The following is a 15203-nucleotide window of genomic DNA, read 5'->3' as shown; positions in this document are numbered from 1 at the left end:
TATTCGAAGCTCACTAAATTACACTGGCTTCGGATCTGTACGACGTAACGCTGCTTCCACTACAGTGCCTTATAGAATACCTGTACTTCCTCCCACGATAGCAACCTACAAGAACCAAGATGGCGGAGCAGGTTCGTGTCACGTTGCTCTCTTCATATGGCGTGTCAAAAATGAGCGAGCAGAAAGCACAAGCAAGAAAGCGTGCTGTGTCGCTTAGCAACGAGACGATTTTGCTTCTCTCTCATTTCCTCTCACAGTTGTCCCCTCTCCGTACAAACGACGTGACTCTCCGGCTCCGCATTCATCATATCCAGCCCCAGATGCTTCATGCTTTTGACGGGCACTCACCTATATATATGTGATCCCTGGCAGGAGATCCCAAGTAGGCTGTGAGTAAACATATGTTACACGCGTATCCTGCAGCTCGTCGGGGCTTCTGATCGCTTCGGATACGCGTTTCCTCAGTGGTAAGCAAACCTGTTGCAAGCGATCTCTGCCTGCTGACGTGACAAGCTGATATGATTTGTGATTCCGCATTTTCGAGGCGCACATCGTGATGAAATGTTCATTGTGGTGGAGAGTACTTAACATTGAACTGATTGCTTTGCTCGTGGAAGTGCATTCTACCCTATCGTTTCGGTGGCACTAACGGCTACTCATTCCGTGCGTGCGCTTGATATGCCCGTTTTTCTTTTGCATCATAAGCAGCACCGCTGCAATCCTGAGCGGACTCGCGATTTTATTTGATAATGGTGACGTTTGTGTTAGTTTTAAATATAGGCGCGAAATGTTTTCCCAGAATAATGTGCCATGTGTGCAATGCGGGAGCACCGTACCGTCTATAGTTTACGTCATCCGCATTGCGTGGATAAACCCGTATAATTAGCACGAATGCCAGAGGTGAGTGCTGATATTATAGTGCTTCTGGTAATACACAGATATATCTCCTGCGCTTATTTGCGAGTCTTAGGAAAGCGAACGTCCGCACGCGTATAACCAGTGATGTGTCCCGATTACGCATGGCACTACTAGTTAGCGCGAGATTTCCATGGAGTGTGTCAGAGGGTTGAGAATGCACGTCCGATAAAATGCGCGCTATGAGCTACATCTGGACACGTCGACTAGCGCTCTTCAGGGTAAATCGCGCATTTACGTTAGTGCACTGATTTTTTTTTTTTTTTGTGACAGTTTCGGTTGTGCCCGTGGGCGCAGCATCCACGAAACGTGCTGAAGTGCAACACACGTAACCGCATTGCGGCTTGCGGTTCATGGCAATTTAATACGCCGTCATACCCAGTAAAGAAAATTGGCGCAGCTGCATGCAAACCATTCTATTTCTGTTGGCAGCTTCATGCGAATGCGTAGCTCACAGAGCTTCATGAAGTGAACCCAGCTAGAACAAGTATTTTGTGGTTACATGCTGAGCGCGATAGCATATCTTTGGCGGATTCAGTAGCACTGCTTCAGGATTCCCTCCGGTCACTTTAGTGAATAAGTCAAGAAGGCATGAAATGACGATCTCTCTGCTCCTCCACCGTCACAGTATATTTCCAGTCATTAGCCTCTCAAGTTTCGGAAATTGCTGACATATATTAACTTGTAGTTTATGAATAAAAAGCTTTATATATTTTTTTCTGTGCCATAAAGATTATCAGTGTGTCATTGTGCGTGATCATTTTGTCTATCTTTACTGCTTAGTTTTCAGTATTTTGTCCAAAGTAATGATCGTTCTAGTTGTTCAAGAATTTCAAATATTTATGAGACTGTGACTATGGTGGCTGTAGGACTGAATGTACCTATCACTGCTACTTCTGCTTATGGCAGTATATGTGAGTTACTTGTAGGTTTGCAAACTGTTTTTAATTTTAATCGTAGTACAATAAACATCAGTTTAGCTCATGTGTTCTAGCTTTATTTATAAATTATAAGTTCAAAATTTATACCCAGGTGCCATTCTTCCTATGCTTTTCTGGACAGGTTGTTTTTTTATGTACAGTGGTGGTGATGTAGTGGATTCTCCTTTATTTTCTGTGCTTTTTATCATTGCTCGATAAATACTGCTAAATACTGTATTTACTCGGACAATAAATGCGCTTTTTTTCCCGAAAATTCTTTGAAAATTTTTGGGGTGCTTTATTATGTGGGGAAAAATTTTCAGGCAAAAATTAGAAGGGGTAAAAACAGGACGAAAAGTAGGCTGTGAAAAAAAAAAAAAATGACAACATGTGCAGGATTAGACTTTCATTTGCCGCTTGTTGAAGGTCCTGCTTCTATGAGACCCACTCACAAGCACTGCATAGCACCATTAAACCATCAAGGGAAGCTTGCACACAACCACGCCAACATCTTCCCTCTTCACCATCCCGGACAGATACACGTGCTTGGCCTCCATCCAGCGCATAATGTGTACACATATCCGTCGGTCTCGCTCCTAATTCCTATGCAAAGCATTTAGCATTTAATCATTGTTACCTGCAACGTTAACCACAGGCCCTTTGATGCCATGGTGACCCTGGTTGTATATCAAGCTTTGTGTCTGCATAAGGGGTATCTGAGGGAAGTCATCTCGCTTCACTTGCATGCTTCCACCTGTTTTCTCTTGAGAGCGGGGTCTCCTGTCTGTTGCTAGCGCGCTTTCTGAAGGCACTGCTTTCTGGCTCAGTCGGCTCGCTGTACAGTCAGGGTCAAAAGTCTCTGGACCACGTGTTACTCAAGCGAAGCCGATAGCTTTGCTATTAGCCGGCAGCTGGAGACCACTTTAATGGAGGGGAAAGGGAAATTTGTTCTTTCATCTCCACAAGTGTGATCTCCAGCCGCTGGCTAATAGTAGAGCTATTGGCTTCGCTTGAGTAACACGTGGTCTAGAGACTTTTGACCCCGACTGTACATCTTTGATGCTTTGTACACTGCTTATTGAAGGTTCCATTTCCATGAGACCCACTCACAAGCACTGCACAGCACTGTTATAACATCGAGGGAAGCTTGCACCCAACCACTTCAATGGAATAGTTGCACCCGGTGTGTGTGCACCACTCTGATATCTCCGCTCCTCTTCTCAGCTCACTTTCCTCCTCACCCTCCACCTTCCAGGGTAGCCACCCAGCAGGTTGTTCTTGTGGCAACCACACTCGGGCCGCACATTCCTCCGCCCCCATCAGAACCTTCTCTGTCCCCTGTCCCTCTGGGTTATTCCCATGGGAGTCGCCTTCCGGCCTCCCCATTTCCTCCCCCACAAGTGTAGAGGGGAAATTTCTCCCTCCACCTTGTCACCTGCCAACTGTAGCAGGTGGTTCTCGGAGATGTCAGACACAGGGAGCACTGCCAATGGACACTTCTTTCCAACATGGGGGTTCTAATGCCATGTGTTAATGAATATTTAATCTGCTACGGCCCACCCATCTCTATGAAACAAAACATACTCTCCACTCCAACATAGTTCCAGTGCTTGAGAACATAGTGAAAAACTTTTACTTTAAACTTGCATGTATAACTCGTTTAGTGGCCCATAATGCTGTCAAAAGAGGACACAACTAGAGTTAACTTTGGCACAACTCACAGTATTCAGTGTGAAGCCCAGCCATTAGAATTTGTTACCACCCTTATTACAGCAGATCGAACAGGGAATTAGGACTGATGAAGCATGTTTTTATTGGTTCTCTGATTTTAGCAGAACATTCTTAATGGATCTTCGTCCCGTAGGGTGAAGTATAGGAGGCATAGTAGTTTTGACATTCAGCAGATTGCACTTTACAGCATTGCATAGGTCTTTCTGGGCTCTAACGAGGGCACCTGCTAGCATTCGATATTATCATCAGCAGACTGCGCACCAAAAAAAAGAGGTGTGTTTATTATGCGAGGGTTTTTGGCAGCCTCGGTAGGATGGTGTGCTCATTATGCGAGCAGATACGGTGTGCATTGTAATGTGTGACCACTATTTTGTCATGGCAGCTTGTACTGAAAAGTCATATGTATTTTAACAAGATTCTCTAGACTTCCGTGTATTGTTGGTCTAATTCTCTTTGCACTTGAATAGACCTCAGAAACCAGCTTAGCTTCATCATTCAGTGCCCTACTCTATGCTACTGTTTAGTGTATCTTTTATCTGTGGTAAGAAAGTAAAAAAAGTACCAATGACATCATCACCTCATTTAACAGCTGTGGGTTTTCAGTATGTTGACTACTGGTTTTACTACAAGTGCAGCTGTAGTTTGGAAAAGTCCTGAAAACATCAAACTGCAGTCTTTGGTTTTGCTGGGCCCAAAAAAAAAAAGCGAGCTGTACCGTCTGTATTTTTTTGCTTTAACATCTTATTTCTCGTTATTGCTTTCCTTACTACTTTTCAACATTATTCAGTCATTGAATCTGTCAGAATATGTGAATTTTAATGGCCGTCAGGTAATGCATTGCCCCAACAACAGTGTCGCCTAACAGACTAATGATTTCGTGTTTATATTTTGTTTATGCAACTGCTTTCCATCATGCAGGCAGTTAAGCCAGAACAAGGGTACAGATACCCCCCATGCTGGCAGAAGTAGTGTTATAAAAGGAATATTGAAAGGTGATTTATTAAGGCTGAGAAAACATTTTTTTGCAGTGTACTGAAAGCAATAGTATTGAAGGGCAAGGCAGTGTCACAGCTGGGCAAAGCTTGGTGTTGTCACAGCTTGCAGACTCTACAGTGCCACAATTACAACTGTGCAGCTGGTGCTGACGGCACTGCAAGAGGACATCTTTATTCCAGCTGTGGAATGAAAAGCGGTCGAGGAGTGCTTCCACTGCTTTTTGTTTTATTCGTGCTCATCACCCAAGCCAGCCATGGCAGGGAAGTGGCAGAACCAGTTGATCCACAAAAGTAAGAAACTTCAATTCATTGCGTCCTGTGATGTCACCATGAATGAGAGGGCATGTCTCCCTGCCGAGTGCAGCTTTGGTATTGGCAAGTGCTGCCTATAAATTCACCACCGTTTAGCAGCACTCCCACTGCAGGCAGTGGTTGTGATGAGCTCTCAACTTTTAACAAAGACCATATCTCTGGTCCTTCAGTGCCCAAATGGAAGATGCAGCTTAAACGTAAGAAAACTTTGTAAAGTTACTTCATAACTGCTTTACGTCAGGTGTGACGAATGACATCTCTCAAGTAACTGTGGTGTGACATGTTGTTCACAAGGTCTGCAAAAAACGAAGAACGTTTTAGAAGCTTATTTGCAGAGAGCTTGCTAGTAATTGAGACAGTTTTGCGCTTAGGTTTGATGCTGTTGGACAATTGGAATACCAGTGTACGCCTATGATACATGATGCACGACAGAAAATTTGAATTCTTAAAACTGTTTTTCAGTCACCTATTCCAGAGCTATCAGACATATTTCCTGCAGTTTTCATGGAAATCCACAAAACTCTATTGCTTACAGCCTTTTGGTAGTATTTTTGAAATCCATGTGTGCAGGTGTGGCCTGATCTGTTGGAACAGTTTTTCAAAATGGTGAAATCATTTGTGTTCCTGTATTATTGTTGTGTGTTCCACTTCTCATATATGCATTCTTCTGTCCGATTATAGGCAGGTTGCAAAGTGTGAGAAAGGGGAGCTGAATGAGTGATTGTGGCCAATGTGCACCATCAGCGTCAAAAAAATCGTGAACAGGAGAACTGATATGCCAACACAAAAACGCCAATATATTAGCTCCTGGAGAGAATATGTATATATGCAGTTGATTACACTTCTAAACCATAGTCTTCACGCCTTCAGTGTGAAATTAATTCGCTCTAATACTGAGCTTTCCATATTTAACATAAGCTCATTTTGCAGTTCATGTTTCAAATTCCTTGTTCGCATTTTAATTGATGCCCATAGTACAAAATTGGTCAAAAGTTCCCAGGCCACACAGTCTGCGGTTGAGCCTTGTAATGGGGAATTTACAGCATCCTCAAAGTTAAAAAATGTGTGGAGGGTGAAGAGGGTTATCAACCTCATCCCTGAGAACCTTGGTCGCTTCATAGGCACCATAAATGGAATATCCTGCTCAAAAGCAGAGCCTGGGGGCATTTGACTAGACCTGTACTTTTTCCAGCACTGTAAGTAATAGGTTCGGAAATGTTCTAACAGATGAGAACTGTAGGAAGTGGGCTAGACCGTAGTCATTTTGAACATGCATGCTCTTGAGACAATACATGAAGGTTATGAGTAAGATCATTGTAGTGAGGCATTGCTTCGATTTTAAGTTTTGCTTTCATGTGTTTTGTCTGATGTGTGTAAAGTCCTGTCTTGACTGAATGCGGCAAGCTTTTCTAAATCTTTTGGGTAGAGAATGTTCGCCACACTGCAATGAAATCAAGTTTCTAAGCTTTCTAGATTTGCTTCTTTCTCTATCAGTTTTACTGATTTACATTTCCAACAAATTTGTCTATGCTTCCGCAAGATAAAAATGAGGCAGAAGTGACCACTCTTGTGACTGCAACATATGCTTCGCAGCCCAGGGGAGGTACCGGAGAAGGTGCAAGATACAGTTCATGGTGTCAAAATGGGAGTCGTAAACCCCGAGTGTGATAATGCAAAGGTTAGTATAACAAAGGCACATGGTTTGAATTTGAAGCTTATGTCAACTTTAGTTTTGACTGTGTATTAAGTGCCAGTATTAAAACCAGCATTTATTTTTCAGTTTGAAAATAGCTCATAATAAAATGATACTCATCAGGAACTAATTTAGTTATGTTGTAATTCCATCCATTTTAGATGTTAATACACAGAAAGTAATTTTGCTGTAAAAATTAAAAATTTTCTTCCTCCAGATGTTATTTTATTTCAACCTGCTGTGAAACTAAAAATAAATACTGGCTTTAAAAATTTTTTCCAACTTTTATTTGCTGAGAGGCCATTGTTGGCCCTTTCCTTTTTACCAGATTTTAGCTTCCTCTATTATTTAGCCTGTGGTAGCCTAGTAAGCAATTAATATATTTTTGAATTGAGTTTTATTGTGTCACAATTTGGATATAATTTTTATTAGCTATGTTGTGGACGATTTATTGGAATGCAATCAGCATAGATGGTGGTTTTGTTGACAGCTGGCTTAGCATAGCAATCATTGTGTGCATATAACTTCAGTTTTTTTTTGCCTCACGCTTTGTCATGATACCTTCATGTTTTGAAGAGCTTTAACAGTTTTTCTTCTTTTTGCATGTTATAAAAAATTTTGTAGATCTGTTTAGATCTACAAAATTGATTAAAATTGTTTCCTTCAATTGTTTTTTACCAGGTCAACATCTCTGTTGACTTCCTTGATGACCCAACAGCGTATATATGCTATCACCCAAAGGCGATGTATCCACTCGGAACAGTAGCTGTAAGTGACTTAGTTTATATTTTTATATGTCATGCACTCACATTAAGCAAGACCAAGTTAAAAAATTACAAGCAAGGAGTTGCAGTTGCCTTTTCATTGTGAGGAAAGCCAACACTTATCATTTGGTTGAAGGAGACAGAATTTCAGGCCAAATCATTCACGAGTATGTGTGGTGATACATTTTCCTATGGAGTGGGTGCCCTGTTGTTATGAGTGAAGATGGCATGCATATATCAACGAGTCCGTAATTAATTCCTCAATTGCCTACTGTCACCCTGTGCCACCACACAGGAACATGCTTGCTTAAGTTTCATGCTGAGTAATGTAAATTGTAATTCTGGTCACGTTTGAATCACCTGAGCTATGGCGAATGCAGGTGGCCTTTATTGCAAAGGCCTGCTAAAAGCAGTGAAAAAATACTGTTTGCTGCTGAGATTAACATTCTGTAAAAAAGTGGCAGTTCTTGCCGAAACACTTGTGTCGCTGCGGGGCACGAAAATGCCATCAAGGAGCTCTATAATTGTTTAGGTGTTGGTGCAATTGACACGATACCATAAAGACAACCTTAATAAATTCTGTCCACACGTCGCTTGCAAGTTGACAACTCATGCACCTGAGACTGTGTGCCGAAGTAGTGTTTAGAAATATTTACTACTGCAAATGTGGAAGAAATCTATGCTCACCATTTGAGTGTCACATTTTAACCATTTTAGACTTGATAGCTGTGTATGCACCTGAAAATGCAGGTAAACTGATCAATTGGGGATTGAGCTGTGGGGGACAGCCTTGCCTCCTTCAAGTATTCTTGCTCGTTTGTATGTGTTTTAAGAAAACGGGCGTGGCGACATATACCTCATTCTGAACGCGAGGTCAGTGGCTGTTTTATTGACAAATCTTCTTTGACTTTTTGCAGCATGGACACTCGAAGCAAAGTTGTGATACTGTACCTAATGATTACCACGTAAGTAAAACAATGCAGTCAAGTTCATTAGATGTTGAAATTAGCATTGAAATTTCTTGTTTTTATATATGTGTACTAGTGTGTGCTAGCCTTGAGTAAGCAGCTTTTTCCAGTGGCTGCAGTAGGTGTGACTGGAGCAACCCTGGGATGTTTTGCAAAATAGATTTGATATAGAGTTGGTGTGCATGCATGCATGAGCATTCATTAGTGCATGCGTGCGCATGTGCTTTGCATCTCGCTTTATTTAATGCACTGAAGGGCTCACTTTTCTTTTTAATGGTTAAAATTCATTACCGATGTAATGAAATTGCTGGCCACTTAAAAGTCAGTATTCTCTGTCCTTTAATTGGTATGTGTGAAGCCTTTGATATTTGTCTTTGCGACTGTATCCACAAAAACCTGACATGCTGACAGGAATACATGTGCACCATTGCTGTCTGTATCAACAAGCAACCCAGAATAAGAAGTTTTTTCATTGTATTACTTTTCCTCATTCAAAAATCATTGATTGTGAATGTACCTGTGATGATATATTCATTTGTTGCAGCCTAGGCACTACTGCATGAACTACAGAATCAAGTATGACTCATACTTGCCAACGCAGTAAGTGATGCTTTTGTAGTGAGGAATTACATTTCCTGCATACGAAGTAGAGCCTCTCCTTATGAATCACTGCGCGTTTCAGTGAAGGACATCGACCTCTGTGGCCTGTGTTTGGAGAATACAAATATGTTCCACCTCAGCGTTGGCTTCACAACATCGAGGTCAGCGGCTGCCCTTGCTTGCTTTACATGTCAGTGTTGGTAAATGGGGTGCTTACCCTAGTTTTGTGGTAAAATTCGAAAAATACTGAACCTAGCCTTCTTGGTACCATCAGTTAGTTACACAGAAGTACACTTGAACCTCGTTATAAAAGACACGGATGTAACAGACAGTCGGGAAAGAGACATAATTCGCTTACACAGTTGGCCGCCCTATCTCTCCCATTATGCGGACCTCTTTTGTAACAGACATTGGGTATAGAAAACACTTGGTAATAAAGGACAAGTAACCTCTAAACTTTGAACAAACAACTCGCTTATATGAAACACTTAAAGTTTTTGTGGAGTTTCTTACCCACTTTGCTGCACCATCGCTTGCAGATTGCCTTCGTATCCATGCACCAGGGAGGAGGTCAAGCGAGATCGCTTCCATGATATTTATTATGCCTGAAACTAATTTAAAGTGGCAAGATAGACGTAAATCATCGACAAGAGCACACTAATTGCGAATGCTGCATGAAGAATGGCTTCCAACCAACCAGCAGGGATACAGGCATGAACGCGCTGACATCTGCCTGTACTAGGGATGGCGGGAGTACGCAGCGGACCTGCAAGCGCTGCTGCAACACTCAAGAGCCTTGAAAACCACAGAAAAAAGGCCATCAGTCAGCAGTTTGCACTGCCTGCAGGTTTTGCCACAAACCAAAGTGCAAGCCTCCGGCAGCGCGCCGCAGTGTGTGACCCTCGCCGATGTGCTGCTAGTAAACATGCGTTGCGCCTCAACTTCCAGTTTCGAAGCTCTGAGCATGTATGATGGAGACCTTTCAGAACTCAAGCGGGATATGAGGCAAATTCATTTCCCAAGGCAACGGGGCAAACCAAAGGAAAAGACATGCGGGAAGACAGGCACCTTCCTTCTCATTTTCCTCAAATAGCCGCGGCCACCTTATCACCGCTATTGCACGCCCAGTGCCCAAAGCAGATGCGCTCTTCTTCATCATTCATCGGCCATGTTTGGTTTACTGGCTGCTACATGGTGCTCTTTTTGTTATAATTAAGTGCCCGGTTTGTATAACGGATTTTGTTGTTTGGAGTAATGTTAAAAATAATGCTTAAATTTTGGCAATTCATGATCAGTAATGAGTACACTGGAAATTTCGATACTTTGCTTATCGTGCAACTCCATCCATTGTAGCATTTCACCGTTTTTGCAACTTCAAGCTACAGAGGGCTAAATGCACTTTTCTGGAATGAATTGGTGCAAAAAAAGCTTGCCAACTTTCTGAACTGCAGTGCAGTGGGTGGCTTGAACTTTTGTCAGGAACACCATATGCCAAGCAGACAAAATTAAACAGCTACTTTTGCACCTGATAAGTTGGTGCTGCATGCTTACAGCCTTCTTTTGTGAAAGGTAATCAGTGAGTGACATCATTACAGTAGGGGCACATTGGTTAATAATGAAAACATGGAATCTTGTTTGTAAGAGTCAGATACTGTGCCCCGGAACATGTTTGCTACAAAGGGATTAACTGTATTAGATTCAACTATGAGCACGGCCCAAGCTTGTGGTCGCTGTACATGCTCCCTGCATGTGGCCTTCTAGTGCATCAGTCTCCCTATGCTGCCTGTATATATTTTTTAACTACTAGTTGTATGCAGCGTGGCCTTGTGGAGTCCTTTGGTCTGCATTTGTCCTTTATTCATGCTTTTGGCCCATGCTCTGATCCCTGGGGCAAAAAGGAACACTAATTTTAAGAGATTCATTGATGTAAAGGCATTATATATCTCATTAGCGCAAAAGCCACCGTCCGACGTCTGTCGCCTTTCATGGCACGAAATTCTGTCTGTCACGTCCATGGCACATGGCATCGAATTTCATTTCGGTGCCCTGTCATCGTGGTCAACACATCTGCGCATGACCATCATGCATTACTTGGACATGCATTACTTGGCAGTGCCTGCATCATTGCTGTATGTCAACATGCGCTAAGTACAGTGCATTTGGATTCCGGGTGGTGGCACAGTTCAATCAAGCTATAAATGGGCTTCGCGCTGGCTTCGCAGTCACTAGGTACGGCAGCATCAGAAGCATGCAAAACACTAATTTGTTCATCTGCCTTGTGCAATTCTGCATATAATTCTTTCGCAAGCATGTAAGCAATCTTAAGTGTTTCTGCCAAAATGTTTTTAATTGCATCATTTTTTTGTTATTTTTTATTTTCAGCATGGTGCCATTGTCATGCTATACCACCCGTGTACACATCCTTACTATGTAAATGAGCTTCGCAGCATAGTCAGAGGGTGTATTCGCAAGCATATCGTCACACCTTATGTGCACCTAAGTCCAGAAAGGGTAAGTGCATATATTGATCCTGTTTCTGCTCCATGAATCCATGAAAGTTTGAGTCAGTAAACATTCCGACTCTTTTCGTTGTGGTGTACTTAGGTGCAGCCAAAGGAATAACTAAGAAACATGATTGTATTACTGCACCTAACGACTGAGTGTCACTGGTTGCTAAACGGATTTCTAACATGGTATTTTGCTCGAGAAATGTACAGCATATTAAAGGGTCAGTTACTAAAAACTGCTTTTGAGCACTGCTGAAGAAGGAGGGTGTCTGATAAATTTCTTTGTGAGCTGACACCTGTGTACAAATGACCTGTACAAATTAATATATCGTTATGCCTTCATTACTCTTTTTGATTTGCATCCCTCATAGAACATATCAATTTGGGACGTTCAACTCTGTATACTATGTACAATCTTTCATATTTGTAAACCCATGCTCTGATTGACATTACTGCAGTCAAAACTTATTTCAAAGGTAAAGACACATTAATATTTCCATACTGTGACCATTGTTTTGTAATATTCCTAGCAGCCTTGACTGCAATTGTTTGCCATACAGGTTGCACTTAATAAGAGGGGAAAGAAGCTGACACTGCAGTGCATACCACAGCCAAATTACGTCTATAAGAATGAAACTTGTAATTTGTCTAACTTATGTTGTGCATTGAAAAAAAAAAAAAAAAAAGAGCATGTAAGAATATATGTACTGGAGGGAAATAATGCTTAGCCAGATGCATAAAATGGAAGACTTTGCTGCTGCTGCATTAAGTGAGTTCAAAGCAGTGTTGTATATTATTGCAAGGCAAATGCACTTTGCGAAATGGCAAACTGGCAGGGAAAATCGTACTTCACACTTCGCCTAGTAACTATGTAGATCCATTAGCTGGCAGTCAGAAAGGGCTTACAGTGGACTCTGTTTAAGTAGAACTCACTTAATTTAAACTTGCAGCTCATTTAAACAAATGCTTTGGTCCGCTCAACATCGGTTGTATTAAAAAAATCTCCCTTTAATTCAAACTCAGCATAATTTCTACCAGTTTTCTCTCCCCTTTAAAGGTACCCCGAAACACATAATTAGTGCATTGTTTTGCCTGTTGGTTGCATAGAATGAGTTATAGTGATGCTATTAGCATCGGTCGTACCGCATATAATCCTGTTTTTGATATTTTAATTAGCTTGCAAAAACAGATTCATGGCGCTGACGGTGTCACCATACAGTGGCGGTTTTTAGCAATAGATATGACATCACTGGGCAGGAGCTTGATGATTGGACAAACAGTAAATATACAGCAAATTGTGTTAATAAATAGAGATACGTTTTGTCAAGTTTGTGCGTTTTATATTACATCAACAAAACCAACTTGTTTGCCTTAGAGAAAACCGCTGTAAAGCAAGTAAAACAAAAATACACCACCAGAGGCTGTGGCTACTTTTTGCATCGAAGGACTTTGCGCCTCTCTGTACAGATCCTACGATCTAGCACACATTTATGGCTACTCTCGATGTATCTGAGAACAGCTCTGTGGAATCGATCCGATCGAGCCATTACACTTTACAAGTGTTTGTTTCGGTTCCAAGGAAGAATACAAAGAAAAAAGCCAATCGTTTCACATTTAGCAGTGCGCATCGTTAGCTTGTAAAGGATCACCCGTCCACAGCGTGCGCGCCTTGCTCGCCGTGACCAATCGGCGCATTCCTAGCAGCGGGCCATGGTAGGCGGTAAGCATTAGTGGTACGCACTGTGCTAAATGTGTCTAGTATCTTGCGCACGCTGTCACTCCATCGCAGTATCTCGCGCTCGAGTTCGGATCCAGTTTGGACCGCTTTCGGATCCGTAAGTCAGGGAATGTCACTGATCAGTGTTCCCTTCCACGCCATGGACGTGACGATGAAGCATTGCTGGGTCAGCTGGGCAGTCACGCGGTTGTTGTAACCATGAAAACGACGCTACCAGCCTTGGCAAAAACGAGTTACAGTGATTAGGCAACCGTGGTGTGCAAACTTCCACGACATGCTCAGATAGGCAGTTTTGATTGGTCCTTCCTTGTGTCGTCATTGAGAGAGTGAAATGGGAATGGGAAGCCGCGCGAAAATCGAGTTGAGGGCAGCATTTTGTTTGCTTCTACTTTTAAATTTCTTCATTGAATAACTCCGGTTCCTATGCATCGATTCCTGTAATTCTTTTTAAGTCAGCATTTGCATGACGTAAAGAATCCATCTGAAGTATAGCTGGCATCTGTTCAGGCAGCGTTTCGCAGCCCCTTTAAGTTCAAATTATTGAGATTCAGCTGTACTTTGTTTCTTTCATTATTTCATAATGGACCATTTAATCATTTCAGCCCAGCTGTGTAGCTACTGACTCTAAACGGTAACTCCGGGGGCTCTTTGAACATTTTGATTGATAATCGCATCACATTGCATAGAGTCCGCACTCCCTGGTACAAAAGAAAAGTTTTTCAAAATACCAAGTAGAAGTAGTTTAAAACAGTAAAAAAAAAATGCAACTGAAACGTGAGTTTCGACCAAACTGTGCCATCACAACAGAAAAACCTATCATGTCATGAAAAATTAGGAGAAAGCTTAAGCTCCGCCTTAAGAGTAGATGCGATAGCACCTTATTCTTTTTTTCTCTTTTTATTCGTTTTCTTTCAAATTTTTTTTTGACATCGACATTATCACCAATCACTCTTTAGGTTATTCTGCACGACGTACTGTGCCACTACGCACTCATACACATACACATAATTTTTCTCAGTGCAGTGAAGCACCATGACACGGCCTTTTTATTCCGCTCAATTTCTTATGCCTAATTAGCATATTTATGTTACATCAGTACGCATCCCAAACACAAGTTAAGGCTGGTTCACATGCAAGCGACTGAGCGATTGAGCGGCGCGTTGCAGCGAAAATTTCTAACTTGTTGGAAGCTCGCCACTCATCGCTGTGATGACTAAAAACAGGTTTTTCCACCGCGGCGGCAGGATTCGCTAGCATTTTCGCTTGCATGTGAAACAGGCTTTACTAAGTCATACACACTACAGTGCGTTCACTAGGTGCCCGTTTAACACGCTTGAACCAATGATCCTCTGTGTCCTATGCGTTGCATGCCCACTTGGCAAGCAGAGGGCCTGGGTTGGAGCCCAATGCCGGCGAATTTCTTTTAATGAATTACTTGCGATATTCTGAGATACCTCCATTGGAGGAACCTCCTCATCTATTTTGGCCTCATTTGGACCCTCCCCCAAATCATTAGCTTCATTCGAAACTTCTGGGATTTTTTTCCGACTGACGCAGGGCAACAGCCAATGCTGGGTCTTCAGCAGTACGAGTTCCTTACGCTATCTCATAATAGTGTCACAAAATCTTATCTTGTGCATTGATTGGCTAAAGTGGTGACTGTATGTGGCAGCTTGGATCATTATTTGTCTGAAATTCTGAAATGACCAATAACAAGCTCTAGTTTTATCCGTTAGCAAATGCAGAGCAATTATTGACGAGCATGCAAGCTGTGATGTCACACACACAAGGTCACCCGTAGGAATTGACGCAAGTGAGGCCATGCAACAAACCACGACCCAGCTGTCAAATTGGGCTCAAAATACCAAAATGCTGTGGAGAATGTTCTATGAAAGTTTCAGTAAAATCTGTGGAGGTAGAAAAGAAAAAAAAGAACCCACATCAGTGGCTCAGTGGTTAGGGCACTCGGCTACTGATCTGGAGTTCTTGGGTTCGTACCCGATCGCGGCGGCCGTGTTTCGATGGAGACGAAATGCAAAGGTGCCCATGTGTTGTGTGAT

At 42.2% G+C, this 15203-nt stretch overlaps 1 protein-coding gene across 3 annotated transcripts in view; it reads left to right on the top strand.

The window, feature by feature from the left end:
* Positions 1–253: 253 nt before the first annotated feature.
* Positions 254–15203, top strand: part of LOC144120504 (uncharacterized) — a 23814-nt gene continuing 8864 nt past the window's right edge. The window contains exons 1-8 of one of the 3 annotated variants that reach the window (XM_077652950.1): positions 254–467; positions 4702–4852; positions 6467–6551; positions 7248–7334; positions 8248–8295; positions 8843–8898; positions 8981–9059; positions 11281–11409. In XM_077652950.1, the coding sequence (XP_077509076.1) occupies positions 4749–4852; positions 6467–6551; positions 7248–7334; positions 8248–8295; positions 8843–8898; positions 8981–9059; positions 11281–11409 (588 nt within the window). In that variant the 5' untranslated portion in view covers positions 254–467; positions 4702–4748. Of the gene's footprint in view, positions 468–4594; positions 4853–6466; positions 6552–7247; positions 7335–8247; positions 8296–8842; positions 8899–8980; positions 9060–11280; positions 11410–15203 lie in introns of all 3 variants that reach the window. The other 2 variants (XM_077652951.1, XM_077652953.1) reach the window with 2 other exon arrangements.

This window comes from Amblyomma americanum, chromosome 2, assembly GCF_052857255.1.
Source record: "Amblyomma americanum isolate KBUSLIRL-KWMA chromosome 2, ASM5285725v1, whole genome shotgun sequence".
Classification (NCBI taxonomy): domain Eukaryota; kingdom Metazoa; phylum Arthropoda; class Arachnida; order Ixodida; family Ixodidae; genus Amblyomma; species Amblyomma americanum.
This window is presented reverse-complemented; position numbering and strand designations above follow the sequence as displayed.